Source organism: Pelophylax lessonae (genome assembly GCF_965119305.1).
Source record: "Pelophylax lessonae genome assembly, chromosome: 7".
In the NCBI taxonomy this organism is placed as follows: Eukaryota; Metazoa; Chordata; class Amphibia; order Anura; family Ranidae; genus Pelophylax; species Pelophylax lessonae.
In genome coordinates, this window is record NC_138774.1 from 121,896,180 (window position 1) to 121,912,588 (window position 16,409).

Consider the following 16,409-nt stretch of genomic DNA (forward strand, 5'->3'; position numbering starts at 1 on the left):
GTAAGACTCTCACACAAGCAAATAGGATTATTAAAGCCATGTTATACCTTACCTTTTCTTTTTATGGGACCAAGTGCACTCGGGCGAATGCAGTTGATTGGGCTTTGACTCCTCCGGCTAGTGGAGATAAAAAAAAAAAAACACATTCTTAAACAGTCTAATTACATAAAATATTGGTGCCAAGTGCTAGAATCATGAACCTGACCAGGACTATAAAGGTAATAATTTTGTCTTTAGAAAAATTGAGTATAAAGCACACCCTTGCGAAAATAACTCAAAGAAAGCAGTAGACAACGCTGACCCTTTTGAACACCAGGGATGCTATACAAGCAACCACCAATCCAGAGAAAGGCTAGGAAACTCAGGGCCTAAAAATAAATCCTCTTGAAATAGAATGTTTATTGACATACAAGCTAGTATAGTGCGGTAAATACATCTCAGCTATTAAGCATAGATTAATGACTCGAGGCTCCATAAGATGGAAGAGTGCCAGGTTTCAAAAACCTATTAGCATTCAAAATGTATGAACTATGCAAAGTGCATTATTTTCTGTGATATTGCATGCTATATACCTTACGTGAACAGTGAAAAGTTTGACTAGGACTGAGACTCCCATTTACACTTGTATGACTGGTCATGCAACTTTGGACATGTCCCCGCTGGGCAAACTTCGTAATTATTGCTGTACCAGCTGCTAGCAATAATCACATGTAAAATCCGGAAGCCTGGTTGTACCCAGGTTGAATGATCAACATGGGTACACATTCAGCCTGCCCATACGTGGTTTCAATCTTGGCCTTCTAAAATGGCCGAGAGAAGAGCCATCTATGGCCAGCCTTACCCTTAAAAAGCCAAATCTATGGAAGTAGAGCTACTGCCCCTAGCAACCAGAGATTGTTTTCCGTCTGTTGGACAATATATTTAGGCTTCCTTTTAATCACCTTCACAGCAAAGTACAAACCAAAAAAAAACAACAAAAACAAAACAACGTAGAGTCCTAAAATACAATACTTACGTGGTAAATCGTCTTGTGGGACTAGGTATAGGGCTTGGAGGCAACCCATTGCTGCTCAGACACATTTGTAAAGAAGGCGAGAAACATTGCTGTAAGTGACAAAACAACAATGATGTCCTTTGATCTGTACAAGCATTTATATTTAACAAAGGAGATTTTTTCATCAGAAGAGGTGGCAAAATTGTTACAGCTTACACAGTTTCAGAAATTGGTTGGCATTATATTGGGAGAAAAAAAAAATGTACACACATTCTAACCTGTAGTTAAGATATTCACACTTTTAATCATGTAGGAGTTTTATACTACCACTCAGCCTGTTCTTAAAGGCTGGCAGCCCTGATAACCCCTTTGGTCTATATTGCATGTGTAAGAGTACATGTGCCCTATAGGAAAAGGGCACATAATGTCAATTAAACATGCTTACCTAGAAGGTGTTAACCTAAAATCAGCAAAAGTAAATTCTAATGCCTTTCCAGCAATCAGTGTTGGGAGCAAATTGTCCATGTGATGGCCCAGGAGAGCTCAATATACCTAGACCTGCAGGTATATGTACCTTGGAACTAGAACCTTTTCAATCTTCCTAATGGTGGATACTGCATTCATTCTTCTATTTAAGAACCCTGAAACTAATAGAATTACACACTCCCAGCCACTTGGTAGGTTTTTTTTCCCCACACAATTTCTAAAGAAACGCTTGTGCTGTTAGAACGATCATTTGAAACCGTTTATTTTTTTTTCTTACACTATACGTGTTACTGAGGACTTTTCTAGGTTCCATGTGAAACAAACTTCTCTTCATATGCTCAAAATATTAAAAACATAGCATAGCAAATGGAATCGGAGTACCAGAATAAAAACCAGAGAGACTAATATAAAGCAGGGAAGAGCACAATGACTAGAGAACACATAGTAACACAGGGAATCCAATTTAATCTCAGGCCTCATTTGACTACAATAAATAATCAAATTGGTCCCTACAAGGGTTAAAACTTTTCCACTAGAGAAAGGAAGACCACAAGCAGAAATAAAAAAGAAACTACCTTTCCTATGCCTCTTGTAGGCGAAGGGGCTGGTGACACTGGAGCAAAGTCAACACGTTTTGGGGATGAAGGTTTATCAAGCTTGTCAAAATCATTATCACTCTGTAAAAAGAAAGTGTTTTAGGCTCACAAGAAGCAGAAGGAAGCAGAAGGAAAAGTTAACTTCAGGCAAATACCAAACAAAACAATATCAACCGCAGCCTCACAAAAAAAGCTGGAAGGAAAAAAGCCATAGATTTAAAAACCTTCACCTGGAAACGGTGGCTGCCTGTACATTGCCCCCATACTACCCTCCGAGTCACTGACCCTAAACCATCACAAATCCTGAACTACATACTTGTTCCAGGCCAGCAACTGCAAAGGCGCTAAAACTATGATCAAACAGCCAGGCAACTAGAGGTTATAGGTAAAAGGTGAAGAGCATGCTTTACTTATTTTTCAGCATGCCAAATTAAAATGCCACTGGGAAGGGGTCTGCATGCAGCTATAGTTTTCTTATAGAACTTTGTGGGAGTCCCAAAGTAAGGGTTCTTGAATATGCAAATCTCAAAATTTGAGATAAAGTTAAAAGGATGCTCCACCCTTCCCCAATTCCTTCTAAATTTGGGGGGTGGCCTTGCTGGCTGGTAGCAAATAGCAAGGGTGGGAAAGTTGTAGTTCAGTGCAGTCCTTCCAGAAGTAAGCAGTCACATTCCGTAAATTCACATTCTAATCTTGACACCTCCCAATCTTTCAACACAAGGTTCCAAGCCGGACAAATAAAAAAAAAAAAGGGGGGGGGGGGTGCATGCAATACAGGTAGGCTCCACAGGTGATCAGTTGTCTTGCTTTAGGCCCATATACATAGGCCTGCACAGTAAAAAAAGTAAAAAGCAGGGTTTTACTGTGCAGGCAGCTGCCACTTGAAGGTCATGGTCGCAGTGTTGTGCATGCCATTTCATTCATTTCTATGCAGCTCGGCTATGGTGTGTAGAAACAGGTATTGCATGGAGCTTTCAGGGGTAAGCTCTTGTCCGTTTCTTGCCACCCAGGGGCTCTGTTGCAGTGTTTTTTGTGTGCTCTTGCGGTGACTGCCCTTGAACTGATGCAGGAAAACACCAGTCACCACACTAGTGTGAATGAGCCCTAAAGGCTTTAGTCAGCTTTGCGGCTATAAAGTAGTAATAGGTTCACTATACCCAGAACAAAAATAATTTATGGGGATTTATGGAGGGGTATATTTATAAAGCTATAAATGTGATATTCACCAAACATTTACTGCAGGTGTATTTGTGCATTTCCTGGTGCATGTGTTGTAAATTACAGTAACCGATTCACTGGCAGTAACTGTCACATTCACTGGTTTTATATTAAACTTTTTTTAATCTGTGTACAATAAAAGAAATAAGTAACTACTTACCAGGCTGAAGCTTTCCTCCCAGGAAAGGCTCATTTGCATTGCAGTTTGCACTTCCCTAAACACATTAAAAATAAAATTAGTGGAACTAAATGACTGCTCTAAAAATAATTGAAAAGACTACACAACAACCAAACAAAATACCACAAAAAAAAAAAAAAATGTAAACCTGTATAGAGCTAAAAAGGTCTACACTGCAGCAAAAAAAAAACAAAAAAAAAACGCTTTTATTTTTCTGCCTAAAAGCTTGAAGAAACTTGTGCTTTTATTGAGCTTACTTTAGCATAAGCGTTTTTCACAAACCCTGTCCTAAGCTCATTTCACCTTTTTTTTTTTTTTTGTGTGTGCATGTTTGCGCTTTTTCGGGGACTTAGGAGTCTTTTTCTGCTTGAAAGCTACTTTCAAAAACGAGTTTGGTGTCCTTAACTACTGGACACCTCCCCATGTGTTATGAAGAGGAGGAGAGAGGGGGGGGGGGTGTGTTCTGTAGTTCAAAATAAGGAGCAAGCAGCTTTGGGTGACCATGCTGTTCCTCCATAGAAACAGTACATTGAAGGAGCGTTCTCACCATAGAATGAGTTACTGGCAGCTTTCATAAGGTGAAAGTTGTTGGAAAATCCCCCAAAAAAGAAAACTAATGCAGCATTGAATATTTAACTACAATAGATATTTTTTTATTTTGATTTAGACTCATTTTTACACGGTAAAGGGGGAGGCTCAAAAAAGGAACACTCTTACCGTTCACGTGCGGTCTCTCGATTCATCAGATCCACTCCTTCCTCCTTTGAAAGACAAAATAATATTATTGATTCGTGGCTCCGAACCTTGTGGTTATAGCATGCCAGACAGGCGAAGTGACCTAAACTGTCTTGCAGCAATTAGTCTGATACAACAGCCCAATAAATTGTTGCAGCAGGATAAGGCTATTCAAGTCTAGCTTAAGAGGCTATACCAAGTTTGTTTATCCTCAAAAGTGCTTGAAATGTCCCTTTAGATTTTTTAGTTTACTGCAAAACAAAAAAATTTAAAAAAATCACTGCATAACAGGCCCAATGGTTAAAGAAGCAACGACCATGTGACTGCTACTGCCATTTTGCCAGCCAAGTACTGACACTGGAGGGAAACGGTATTGACAACGAGCAGATGTTTCAATGCCTAGCTATTGTTCCTGGGGAGAAACCTGTGCACCTATGGTAATCATAACTAGCCATAATAAATTTGCAGTCTCATTTAGCACAAGTCAATGGACACTTTAAAAAGGTCTCGGTTGTTTAATATATAAATAACACAAATTAAATTTTAACAGGGTGCCACTTTACTTGTCTGGGAGCCTGTGGCTGTGCAGAACTGAACGCAGCAAGTCCTCTAGAATGACCAGTCTGTTTTAAATGTATGCCTACAATATGGCAGGGAACTAGCACAGTCCTGCACAGCACACAAAACACAGGAAAGCAAAAAAAAAACAAAAGGCACTTAATCCTAAATGATCATCCTACGAGGCATGTACTTTTAAAGGGCAGGACAGGCAGCACCCTACCAACTCATTCTTAAAACAGGTAGGAGAACACTCAAGCTGGCCATAGAGGGTTTGTAAACCGTCTGGTTCAGCAGGGACCAGCCAAGATTCAAAAGCATTTATATGGAGACCGATTGTACTAAAGTCAATCCATCAATTGACTTGGGTACAACCAGCATATTTTTTTGTATTCTTCATGCGAATATTGCCAGCGGCTATAGCTGCTAGCAATGATCACTGGGTTGTCCCCGCAGGGACGGCTCCCTGCCAGGAAAACACAATAGCACCCCGGGAGGGATTCGCCCATCAGCACAGTTTGTGTTGATGGGGGAATCAAGCGATTTTCTCAACCAAGGGTTGCAAAAAAACACACACCATCTATGGCAGACTTTATACTTTAAAAACACACTCATTAAACAAGGCTGCATTATTTCCAAAGAGTTTTCATTTACACAAAAGTTAGTCAATTCAATCCTATATAGAGCTAGAGATAAACAACTGACAATCATTCTTCCGCTGTGGCCTTACTACCTAGCACGCCAGTGACCGGGAACAAGCACGCAGCTTGTAAAATTTTTAGTCAACAGGGTAGACATTATTTGCATCTTCCCTAACAAAGAACCCCTTTCAAAACATCCCTAAAATTAAATTAGATATCCAACTGCCATCCGTCACACTATAATTTTAATAATGCAGAGGATGAAGAAAACAAAAACACACACACTTGCACCATTTAGGAGAGGTTTACTTTTAATGCAGCTGATTACATCATCAGCGCATGTGCTCTGAAGGAACGGCCGCCCGTGCCGTTCCTTCAGAGCCCTGTACCGTGAACAGCGGCTCCCACGCGCGGGAGTTAAGTAATCGCGCCTCCGGCCAATCAGATGGCCGGAGGACGCCGAACATGTTAACCGTCCTGTTGATGAGCGGGCGGCACTGCGGAGGGGCTTAGTTTTGAGGCATTTCATAATGAGCTAGTATGCGATGCATACTAGCTCATTAAGCCTTTGTCTTTACAGGTTTTTATTTTTCTAATTTTTGTGCCAAGGATTTACTTCCTCTTTAAAGAATGTACGGACCTGATATTCTTTACACTACAAGCATCTGGTGACCTTTTAAAAGTACAGAACCACAAATATGCAAAATAAGTTTCACACGTTTAGCAAAATCTCCCATCAAAAGGAAAGTTTCAATTGGATAAAAGGGACTACACAGTTAAGTACTATCCGTGACAAATTTTCTTATTAATCAAATTATTCTTAAAATAAGAGCTTCATTTTTTAGGACAAGCTTTAGGCCTCCTAAAGGTCCAAGCAGTACTGAGCTACAAAAAGGTTTTAACAAACATTCAGCAATATAGGACTACCATAAACAACTGGTCAGGGGAACAAGACATTTTCAGGATACACAAAGCCCTGAGAAAAACTGCCTGCGTAAAGCGGTGTTCAAGCTGTGGAGAAAAAAAAAAAATTAAAAAGCGGGGGAGGTTGCACTCAGGCAGCCATTTATAGATTTAAAACAGGTCCTGTGGCTGGATATAGGGGCTGAGCTAGATCATATGTATGCTGACATGTTGGCGTCAGGAAAAACTGAATTTTTGGAAAATCTTACCTGTAAAATTCCTTTCTCTGAGTCCTCCGACAGTCGCTGCCTCTTCATATTCGTCACTAATGGGGTTATTGACCTTTGCTTCGTAGGAGTAGCTAGGCAACAGAATATATTAATATCAAAGCTTTTAGCATATCCCACCCCCAGGGGGTGATCCCCTCAGTCAATACCTCCCTGCTTCCTGCATTTCCAACTCAGTTTCAGTAGCATAGCAGTAGAGTACATAAACCCCAAAAGAGGGGCGGGGGCGGCGACTGTCGGAGGACTCAGAGAAAGGAATTTTACAAAAATTCAGTTTTCTCTTACGTCCTCCGACAGTCGCCGCCTCTTCATATTCGTCACTAATGGGGACGTCCCATAGCAGTGTAGACATGAGGGGTAGGAAAAAAGCAACCGCGCCTAAAGCAACGCAGTACCCACATCAGAGAAGGGAACCTTACCAAAGTAAGAGAACCAACCAGGCAACAGGAAAACGTGCTTAACAGGAGCAACAACCCAGGAAAGAACAAGTAACCTAGGGGTAAAAAACACCCCAACAGCCAAGGGCCCAAACAAGGGACCCTAAGGCACAGCCGCACTAAGAACTTTACGGCCAAAGGAAGCATCTGCCGATGCCTGAACATCCACTTTGTAAAATTTCGAGAAGGTGTGAACGGACGACCAAGTCGCCGCCTTACACACCTGGGCCACAGAAGCCTGATGACGATAGGCCCAAGACGTACTCAGAGACCTGGTAGAGTGCGCCTTCACAGGAAAAGGAGGAACCTTCCCCTTCAAAGCATAGGCTTGCACAATGGTCTGTCTGATCCATTTGGCGATGGTCGCAGCAGACGCCGCCATGCCCTTCCGAGGTCCCTCAGGAAGGACAAAGAGAGAATCCGACCTGCAAAAGGATTTAGTCGATGACAGGTAAACCCTGATTGCCCTAACAACATCCAAGGAATGCAAAGCCACCTCCTTTTGGATGCTTAGGCTTCGCGCAAAGCGAAGGCAAGACAATGTCCTCATTGAGGTGAAATTCCGAGATCCTCTTCGGAAGAAAAGACGGGTTAGGTCGCAAGACCACCTTATCCAAGTGAATCACCAAATACGGAGATTTGCAGGACAAGGCCGCCAGCTCCGACACCCTGCGAGCCGAAGTGATCGCCACCAAAAAGGCAACCTTCTTGGACAACAGAGACAACGAGATCTCCCTGATATTTCCAAAAGGAGCATGTTGCAACAGGGACAGAACAAGGTTCAAATCCCATGGAGGCAAACGCGTAGGGTAAATTAGCCAAAGTCTTGCGGGAAGACTGGTCAACGGACCAACATTTCAGCCATATCAGGCGACGGTTCAAGACCGCCACACTAGAAAGACGCGCAGCCAAAGGGACTACATCCAAGTCCGCATCACACAAATACATGACACCCTGATGAATCTGATCCACCATAGCCAAAGTTGTCGGTGGGGCAGAGTCAGCCACCAGAGTGCGCCGGAGCACCTGCGTCCAATCCGCAATAGCCTGGGCTGCCATAATGGAAGCAAAAATAGGCTTCAGCATAGAGCCAGCAACCGTATAAGCATGACGGGCCAGAGATTCCAACCTCCTGTCCGTCGGGTCCCGGAACACCGGGGTATCCTCAGCAGGGATCACAGTTGATTTATTCAAAATCGCCACCGCATGATCCACCTGAGGTGGTACACACCAACGCTCATCAGTAGCTGGTGTAAAGGGATAACGCAGCTTGAACCTACTCGGCACAGCAAAAGGCTTCTTCAAATTGCGCCATTGCTCATCCACCGCGCGCTGAAATTCCGTAGAGCAAGGAAAAACCTGCGATGTTCTGCGTTTCCTTTGCGTCCCATAAGAGGACATCAAAGCAGGAGGACATGGTTCATCCTGCAAATGCAGCGTTTGATAGAAGCAACCAACCCATCCATGAGTGCAAGCTCTTCAGACGAGCCAGGGGGAGAAGTATCAACCCCTTCCACCTCAGCCTCCCCGTCAGACCCCACAAGGTCTAAGGATGAGTGAGACCCTGAGAAGGGCACTCCAGCCATAGCAGCCCCATCGCCCTCTGAATCAGAGGAAATAGACACCCTGGGCCGTTTTGTGGATCGATCAGCCACCAGCATCTGCACTTGAGCAGCTAAGTTTGCCACAATAGTGGCCAGATCAGCCCCCTCGGGGGAAGCAGCAGCCCCTTGGCCCCCCACCAAGGTGGGAGGAAACTTGCAATCCTGAGAATCCATGCCCCAGCAAAAAAGTAATAAAGGGTACTGCCCCTTTAAGATCGCGGCGAGCGCAGCCCACAGCACCCACTGAATACACTGACCCCCACAGGGACAAGAAACTGGGCAAGGAATACAGGAATAAAGGAAATATAAAACCTGGAGAAAGCACACAGGCTGCTGCACCGATCGCTGTCCCAGAGCAAAAGGAATTGATGCAAGACTGACCGCCCCTATGAAGCCTATGCAAGGCTACACAAACATGGCCGCTCGGCTGAGGAATCCTTGGGCAAATAGAACATGGCGCCGACATGTGGCCTGATCGATCGCCGCTCAAAATGGCGGCGTTTGGCGCCAAAAACGCCGTGCAGTACCTCACAGGACCTGCCACCATGATTTTGCCTCAAAAAAATGGCGGATCGCCGCAGCGATCGCCGCACAGCATGCCCAAAATCTGACTGATTCACTATGACACCCAGCAGAGCGGGAGAGCCCCCCCCCCCCCTCACAGCCCACACACAGGCAGCAAGTCCACACAGGAACTGACAGGGAGCACAGCAGCCACACGGACATGCAGGGTCACACAGTCCCAGACTGACACCCAAATAGACAGGTCCCCACATAGAGTTACACTTACCAGTCCGGATGGCGTGGGGAGCCTGCTCCAGCGACCAAACCGCTGCACTGAGTACAGGGAGTGTCGCAAGCATGACGCAGCTGAACTGCGGTGCGAAACCGCAATGGCGTCCAGTGAGGTAGCCACCTCACCGATAGCATCCCTGCAGCGAACAGGGATGGGTCGTTCAATGTGCCAGGGCAAAACCTAAGCTGAACGCTCGATGGCAGGCTGGGAAGCCCCTGGCCCTGAGCCCTGGGAACCAGGGTGGCCAGACTGAGACCCAGCTCCGCACGATCATCTTCATCAGAAGAAACTAACTAACGCTGAAAATAAACAGCTAGATAAAAGAAAGAGAAAAAACTTTAAATAAAATCAAAAAGAGAAAAGAAGCTGAGACTAAGAGCCCCAGCACAGGAACAGCCCAACCTACTCCTGAGCTAGGCATTAGAAACTGAATTGGAAATGCAGGAAGCAGGGAGGTATTGACTGAGGGGACCACCCCCTGGGGGTGGGATATGCTAAAAGCTTTGATATTAATATATTCTGTTGCCTAGCTACTCCTACGGAGCAAAGGTCAATAACCCCATTAGTGACGAATATGAAGAGGCGGCGACTGTCGGAGGACGTAAGAGAAATGTTTTTTTACTATGTACAGGATGCCAAGGGTGAGTCCTGGACAGGAAATATACAGTATCTCACAAAAGTAAGTACACCCCTCACATTTTTGTAAATATTTTATTATATCTTTTCATGTGACAACACTGAAGAAATGACAATTTGCTAAAATGTAAAGTAATGAGTGTACAGCTTGTATAACTGTACGTTTGCTGTCCCTTCAAAATAACTCACACAGCCATTAATGTCTAAACTGCTGGCAACAAAACTGAGTACACCCCAAAGGGAAAATGTCCAAAATTAGGCCCAATTAGCCATCTTCCCTCCCCGGTGTCATGTGACTCAGTAGTTACAAGGTCTCAGGTGTAAATGGGGAGCAGGTGTGTTAAATTTGGCATTATCGCTGTCACTCTCTCATACTGGTCACTGGAAGTTCAACATGGCACCTCATGGCAAAGGATCTGAAAAAAAAAAAAAAAAAAAGTATTGTTGCTCTACATAAAAATGGCCTAGGCTATAAGAAGATTGCCAAGACCCTGAAACTGAGCTGCAGCATGGTGGCCAAAACCATACAGCAGTTTAACAGGACAGGTACCACTCGGAACAGGCTTCGCCATTGTCGACAAGTTGATTGCACATGCTCAGCCTCATATCCAGAGGCTGACTTTGGGAAATAGACATGAGTGCTGCCAGCATTACTGCAGAGGTTGAAGGGGTGGGGGGTCAGCTTGTCAGTGTTCAAGACCATATGCCACACCCTGCATCAAACTGGTCTGCATGGCTGTCATCCCAGAAGGAATCCTCTTCTAAAGATGATGCACAAAAAAAAAAAGCTCTAAAAAGTTTACTGAAGACAAGCAGACTAAGGACATGGGTTACTGGAACCATGTCCTGTGGTCTTATGAGACCAAAATAAACGTATTTGGTTCAGATGGTGTCAAGAGTGTGTGGTGGCAACCAGGTGAGTAGTACAAAGGACAAGTGTGTCTTGCCTACAGTCAAAAGCATAGTGGTGGTAGTGTAATGGTCTGGGGCTGCACAAGTGCTGCCGACACTGGGTAGCTATAGTTCATTGAGGGAACCATGAATGCAAACATGTACAGTGACATACTGAAGCAGAGCATGATCCCCCTCCCTTCAGAGACTGGGCCGCAGGGCAGTATTCCAACATAATGACCCCAAACATACCTCCAAGATGACCACTACCCTGCTAAAGAAGCTGAGGGGAAAGGTGATGGACTGGCCAAGCATGTCTCCAGACCTAAACCCTATTGAGCATCTGTGGGGCATCCTCAAACGGAAAGTGGAGGAGCACAAGGTCGCGAAAATCCACCAGCTTTGTGATGTCCTCATGGAGGAGTGGAAGAGGACTCCATTGGCAACCTGCGAAGCTCTGGTGAACTCAATGCCCAAGAGGGTTAGGGCAGTGCTGGAAAATAATGGTGGCCACACAAAATATAACACTTTGGCCATATATTGGACATTTCCACTTTGTTGTCAGTGGTTTAGACATTAATGCCTGTGCTTTGAGTTAGAGGGGACAGCAATTTTACACTGTTATACAAGCTGTATACTCACTACTTTACATTGTAGCAAAGTGTCATTTATTCAGTTGTCACATAAAAAGATCTAATAAAATATTTACAAAAATGTGAGGGGTGTGCTCACTTTTGTGAATATATTTGTAGCACCCTCCTAGGTAGGTGCTAGGAAAAGTATATGTGTGGCCCTGTCTGCTTATCAGGGGGGCCTGATCTGTTAGACTGTCATGTGTTTCCAGGTGTAGTCTGTTGAGTCTGGGGAGTCTACCCACTGTATCCAATGAGGACTATTGTTGGACAGTGGAGGAAACCTGGCCAATAGCGCACCAGGGTTTATAGCTGTCTCAGTGGGCGGAGTTGGCCGCGATGCACCCTGGGATTGGGTATAAACCTGGCGGGAGCATGTCACAGAGCGTCTTTGGCGGGAAGTAGAGTCCCAGGAGGAGGCTGGCGGCTGTCTCTCCTCCTGTCAGAGCGAGTGAAGGTATCCTGGGCAGTAGGCCTGAAGGACCGGAGGTTGAGCTGGGCTGCAGAAAGGGATCCAGAGTGTTGCTGACCGAGTGGAGCTGCTGGGCAGGAGTTTCCGGGAAAAACAGTGTTACGAGTACTCGAAATCTGCCCAGGGGTCTGCCTAAGAGAGGGGGCCACTCCAGAAGGTCAAAGGGATCCATGAGCCAGCTAACCGGTAGTTGTGGCATAGAAAGGGGGTGCCAAGTGTTAAGCCCGGAAGATAAGGAGTGAAAGGGGGCGCCAGTGTGGGCCCTGAAGCGTTTAGCAGTGCAGCAAAAGTGTACGAGTAGCTACCTCAGGAAGGAGTACCTAAGGCAGCTAAGAGGATTTCTTTAGTTGCAGCTCAGTTACAAGAATAGTTCAGCGGTAACCGGCATCTGACCAGCGGTAACTGGCACCCGGCCAGCGGTAACCAGCAGCAAGCCAGCATCAAACAGTACTTCTTAAGTGTCTCCGCCCAATTGTGCATAGTTGAGTTAAAGGACTATCCCACTCATCCCTTCTCCCATTCAAGTTCCTAAATAAATCAATCAAAAAACCCAAAGATACTGGACTGGTCATTGTCTCCGTGCTCACACTTGGAGAAACATGCTTAAATGCGCTGTTGTTGCTAGGGGGACCCATATCCAGCAAACGTCTGAGAATCATTATATATATATATATATATATATATATATATATATATATATATATATATATATATATATATATATATATATATATATATATATATATATATATATATATATATATATATATAAAAATAACACACATACATTTGCCTGTCCAGGGAGCCTGGGATGTCAACACCCCAGCCGATTTTCAAATTGGCTCACGAGTGTGCCATTCACTCTAAGGGAAACCGGCAATGAAGCCTTTCGGCTTCACAGCCAGTTCCCTACTACGCATGCGCACTCTCATTGGCTCGGCGGCAGGAGAAGGAGAAAGGGGACGGAACTTCCAAGGGACGGCGCTGTCTCCTGGAAGTGGGGAAGGATACCTGTCAGAAACAGGTACCCCTCACAACACCCCCCCCCCCCCAAAAGGTGCCAAAGTGGCACAGAGGGGGCTGCCGGGGAAGCAGATGAGCAGAAGTTCCACTTTTGGGTGGAACTCCGCTTTAAGCCATAGAGAGCCAAAAGCATTGGGAGATATAATACAACCCATATCTGGTTGGCAGCAGACTCTTTGGGTCCTTTCACACGGCCGCTCCGCCGCGGGACTTTTTTTTTTTTCACGGAGCGGATGACATTTGTGTCATCCGCTCCGTGTGCCCGCATATCATCCTATCCGTTTGCGGATGATATGCGGACATAATGTAAGTACATGGCATTGCGGATGTCAGCGGATGACACCGCTGACATCCAATTTTCCTTCCTTTCCGTTTTTTACACGGACGAAAAAATAGGGTTCTGTTCCATTCGAAAAAACGGAACAGAACTAAAAGGAGGAAAATCGGATGGTATTCCGCTGACATCCGCAATGCCATTCACTTACATTATGTCCGCAAATCATCCGCAAACGGATGGGATGATTTGCGGACACACGGAGCGGCCGTGTGAAAGGAACCTTTATTAAATGTGTATTGCAAAAACAGACAGAAACGGTTCTAAAGTCTCACCCTTTACCTGAAAGGAAAAAAAATAAAAAATAAACTTGCATAAAAACCAATACAACACTACTGTAGTTGGCTTGCTCTCAGAGACTTAAAAGAAGTCTCCAGAAATAAAAGTGGATTTTTACCCATAACAATTTGATAAAAATAACGTTCTTTAGCAAGGAACATACATTCCATATTAATAATTATGCTACCAAAATGAGTGTGTGCTGTAAATTGTCTTTAGTATTGTTTCATTTTCTTCTTAATGGAGGCCTCTATTTTGCTGAACCCCAGAGCTCCTGAACAGCAGTAAATCCTTAGGCTGTCAGCAGACTGGCCTCTACAAAATCAGTAGTGTGCCAAAAAAAAAAATAGAGCGCAACTGAGCATGTGCAGAGCAGGGCAAGACCATGTATTACTGGATTTTAAAACAGTATAGGCACCTACTTTTAATGTTTTACATAACTATACCTGCAAAAGGGGGGGGGGGGGTCAGCCTGAAGAGATCTAGCAGAACTTAATTTTTAGACTAAAGTTCCACTTTAAGAACACTTGTTAAATTTCCCTTGAGACCAAGCGCACAAAGCCCCTGTCCCCATTAAAAACAGAGCTATGGTTTCAAACCATTTCAAACCAGAGCCGTTGGATAGCTAGCACCCCCCCCCCCCTCAATTATTCAACAGCATTGGACAAAGGAGACGGACTTCTGTCTGATGGCACAGAGGAGAGGGAGCAGTGCAGACGCAGAACATCTGTAGCCTCCCTTGCCATTCCTTCTCAGCTCTGTCGTACAGATAAGACTAAGCCTGCAGCCCCCCTCTACATTCTGCAGTCATGCCTCCTCTACTACAAGACTGAGCCTGTACCCTCCTGCAGCCATCATTTAATTCTGAGGAGAGGACTATAGTAATAGCTGACGGCTTGCACTGTGTGAATGACACAGTGGGGGAGAAGCACTGCCGTCATTAACAAAAACACAAAGTAGCAGCTACTACATTATCTGAAAGAATAGTGTAGTAGCTGCCGACATGTGCCATTTTTAGGAGGTGTGTAAGATAGCATGCAACAGAACTGGTTAAAACCAATAAGGAGGCAGGGTTCACCAACATGTGGTCATTTCCTACACAGCCCTACAAAAACACCACATATTGCTTTGTGCACTGGTGTGCAGTCATGTTGGTGTAATGGATGTAATCCTGAAATTGATGGGGCAGGAAGGGGCCATCTTCAAACTGTTCCCACAAAGTTGGGAGCATTATATTGTCCAAAATGTTTTGGTATGCTGACCGGGACCCTGACCCCAACCCATTTTCTATTTTTTTTTTTTTCTTTAAACACACTTTTGTTTGTTTTTCTGCAAGGAGAGGAAATTACACTATCTCCCTCCTCTTCATTAAGAAGAGGAAGTAAACATTGGGATGGGTTCACAGTGACTGATCACTGTGATAGCCAATCAGAGGCTCGATCAGGTGACCTGGAACTGATAGTCCCAAGTCCTGACTATTGGCGAGACCAGTCTCGGTGCTGCGTGCCCAGCACAAAGGGAGATATGCATATATAAGACCCCACGGAAAAAATCCCACTTACCGGAGGCCCCAAATATTTGTGTGATCGGCAGGAAGGGGTTAATATAAACATCGATATAACATTTGTTTTTCCTCATCTCATGTCTGTGTGCACACAAACACTGTAAATCAACGTAAACATTTAAAACAAAAAAATTCCTACCCTTTTCAACTGATGAAGTCTGCTGCTTGGTATTCGCACAGGGGAGGAAGATGGTACCTGTACAGAACAGATTAATGCACAGGGTTAGTTGCACACAAAAAGTTCTAATGAGTAAACATAATAAAATGTTGGCTGCTGTGTTAGGCCTCATGTACACGGTACTGACGTTTGAGCATCTGCTTAAACACACACACATACACACACACACACACACACTGTACTGAACTTTTTCAAGCTGCAGTGTGCAAGAGATCTTAAAGAGAACCTGTACCACCTTTCGCCGATGTATTCAAGAGGTACCGGTGTCTACAGATTCCTGGCCCCCTCTGCATTCCGGGGTTCTCCTGGAAACTAGGGATGCACCGAAATGAAATTCTTGGCCGAAGCCGAATAATAATGAAATGCTTGGTCGAAGGCCGAATACCGAATGCGGTGTTTCGCATTTTTTCCATTTATTTTGCCAATTTTTAGGGGGCACGCTGATGGGCACATTTTATGTTAGGGGGCACGCTGATGGGCACATTTTATGTTAGGGGGCACGCTGATGGGCACATTTTATGTTAGGTGGCATTCTGATGGGCAAAACAAAACATTTAAATCAGCGTTGCTCTTAACATAAAATATGCCCATCAGAGTGCCCCTTAACATAAAATATGCTCATCAGCATGTCCCTTAGCATAAAATAAGGGGCACGCTGATGGCCACATTTTATGTCAAGGGAGCACTCTGTTGGGCACATTTTTTTTTCTTTTTTTTTTTAAGGGGCACTTTATAGGGCACTCTAATGAGCATGGCAACATATGGCAAAATATGCCAGTCTGCACACTAATGCTTGTGCAGCTACCGTATTCTCCCCCAAATGTGCTCCACATACCTGAACTGCAGCCAGGTCGGAGCCAAAAGCCGCGAACAGGGGGGCGGGGCGTGCACATAGTGTCGCGTCCTAGCTCGCTGGACTGAGTGTGAAGGAGCCGCAGTCAGGAGCAGGGGGCGGGATGCGCGCGTG

The 16,409-nt window shown here is 44.7% G+C and overlaps 1 protein-coding gene across 3 annotated transcripts in view; it reads right to left on the minus strand.

Annotated features, from left to right (window-relative positions):
• PABIR2 (PABIR family member 2) overlaps nt 1-16,409 on the minus strand; it is a 156,226-nt gene that overhangs the window by 127,632 nt on the left and 12,185 nt on the right. Inside the window, exons 3-8 of one of the 3 annotated variants that reach the window (XM_082263315.1) lie at nt 15,404-15,460; nt 4,190-4,233; nt 3,455-3,509; nt 2,056-2,157; nt 1,016-1,104; nt 53-117 (exon numbers count right to left, since the gene is read on the minus strand). The exons of 1 other annotated variant lie outside the window; for it this stretch is intronic. In XM_082263315.1, coding sequence (XP_082119441.1) covers nt 53-117; nt 1,016-1,104; nt 2,056-2,157; nt 3,455-3,509; nt 4,190-4,233; nt 15,404-15,460 — 412 coding nt within the window. The remainder of the gene's footprint in view (nt 1-52; nt 118-1,015; nt 1,105-2,055; nt 2,158-3,454; nt 3,510-4,189; nt 4,234-15,403; nt 15,461-16,409) is intronic. One more of the 3 variants, XM_082263316.1, reaches the window with a different exon arrangement.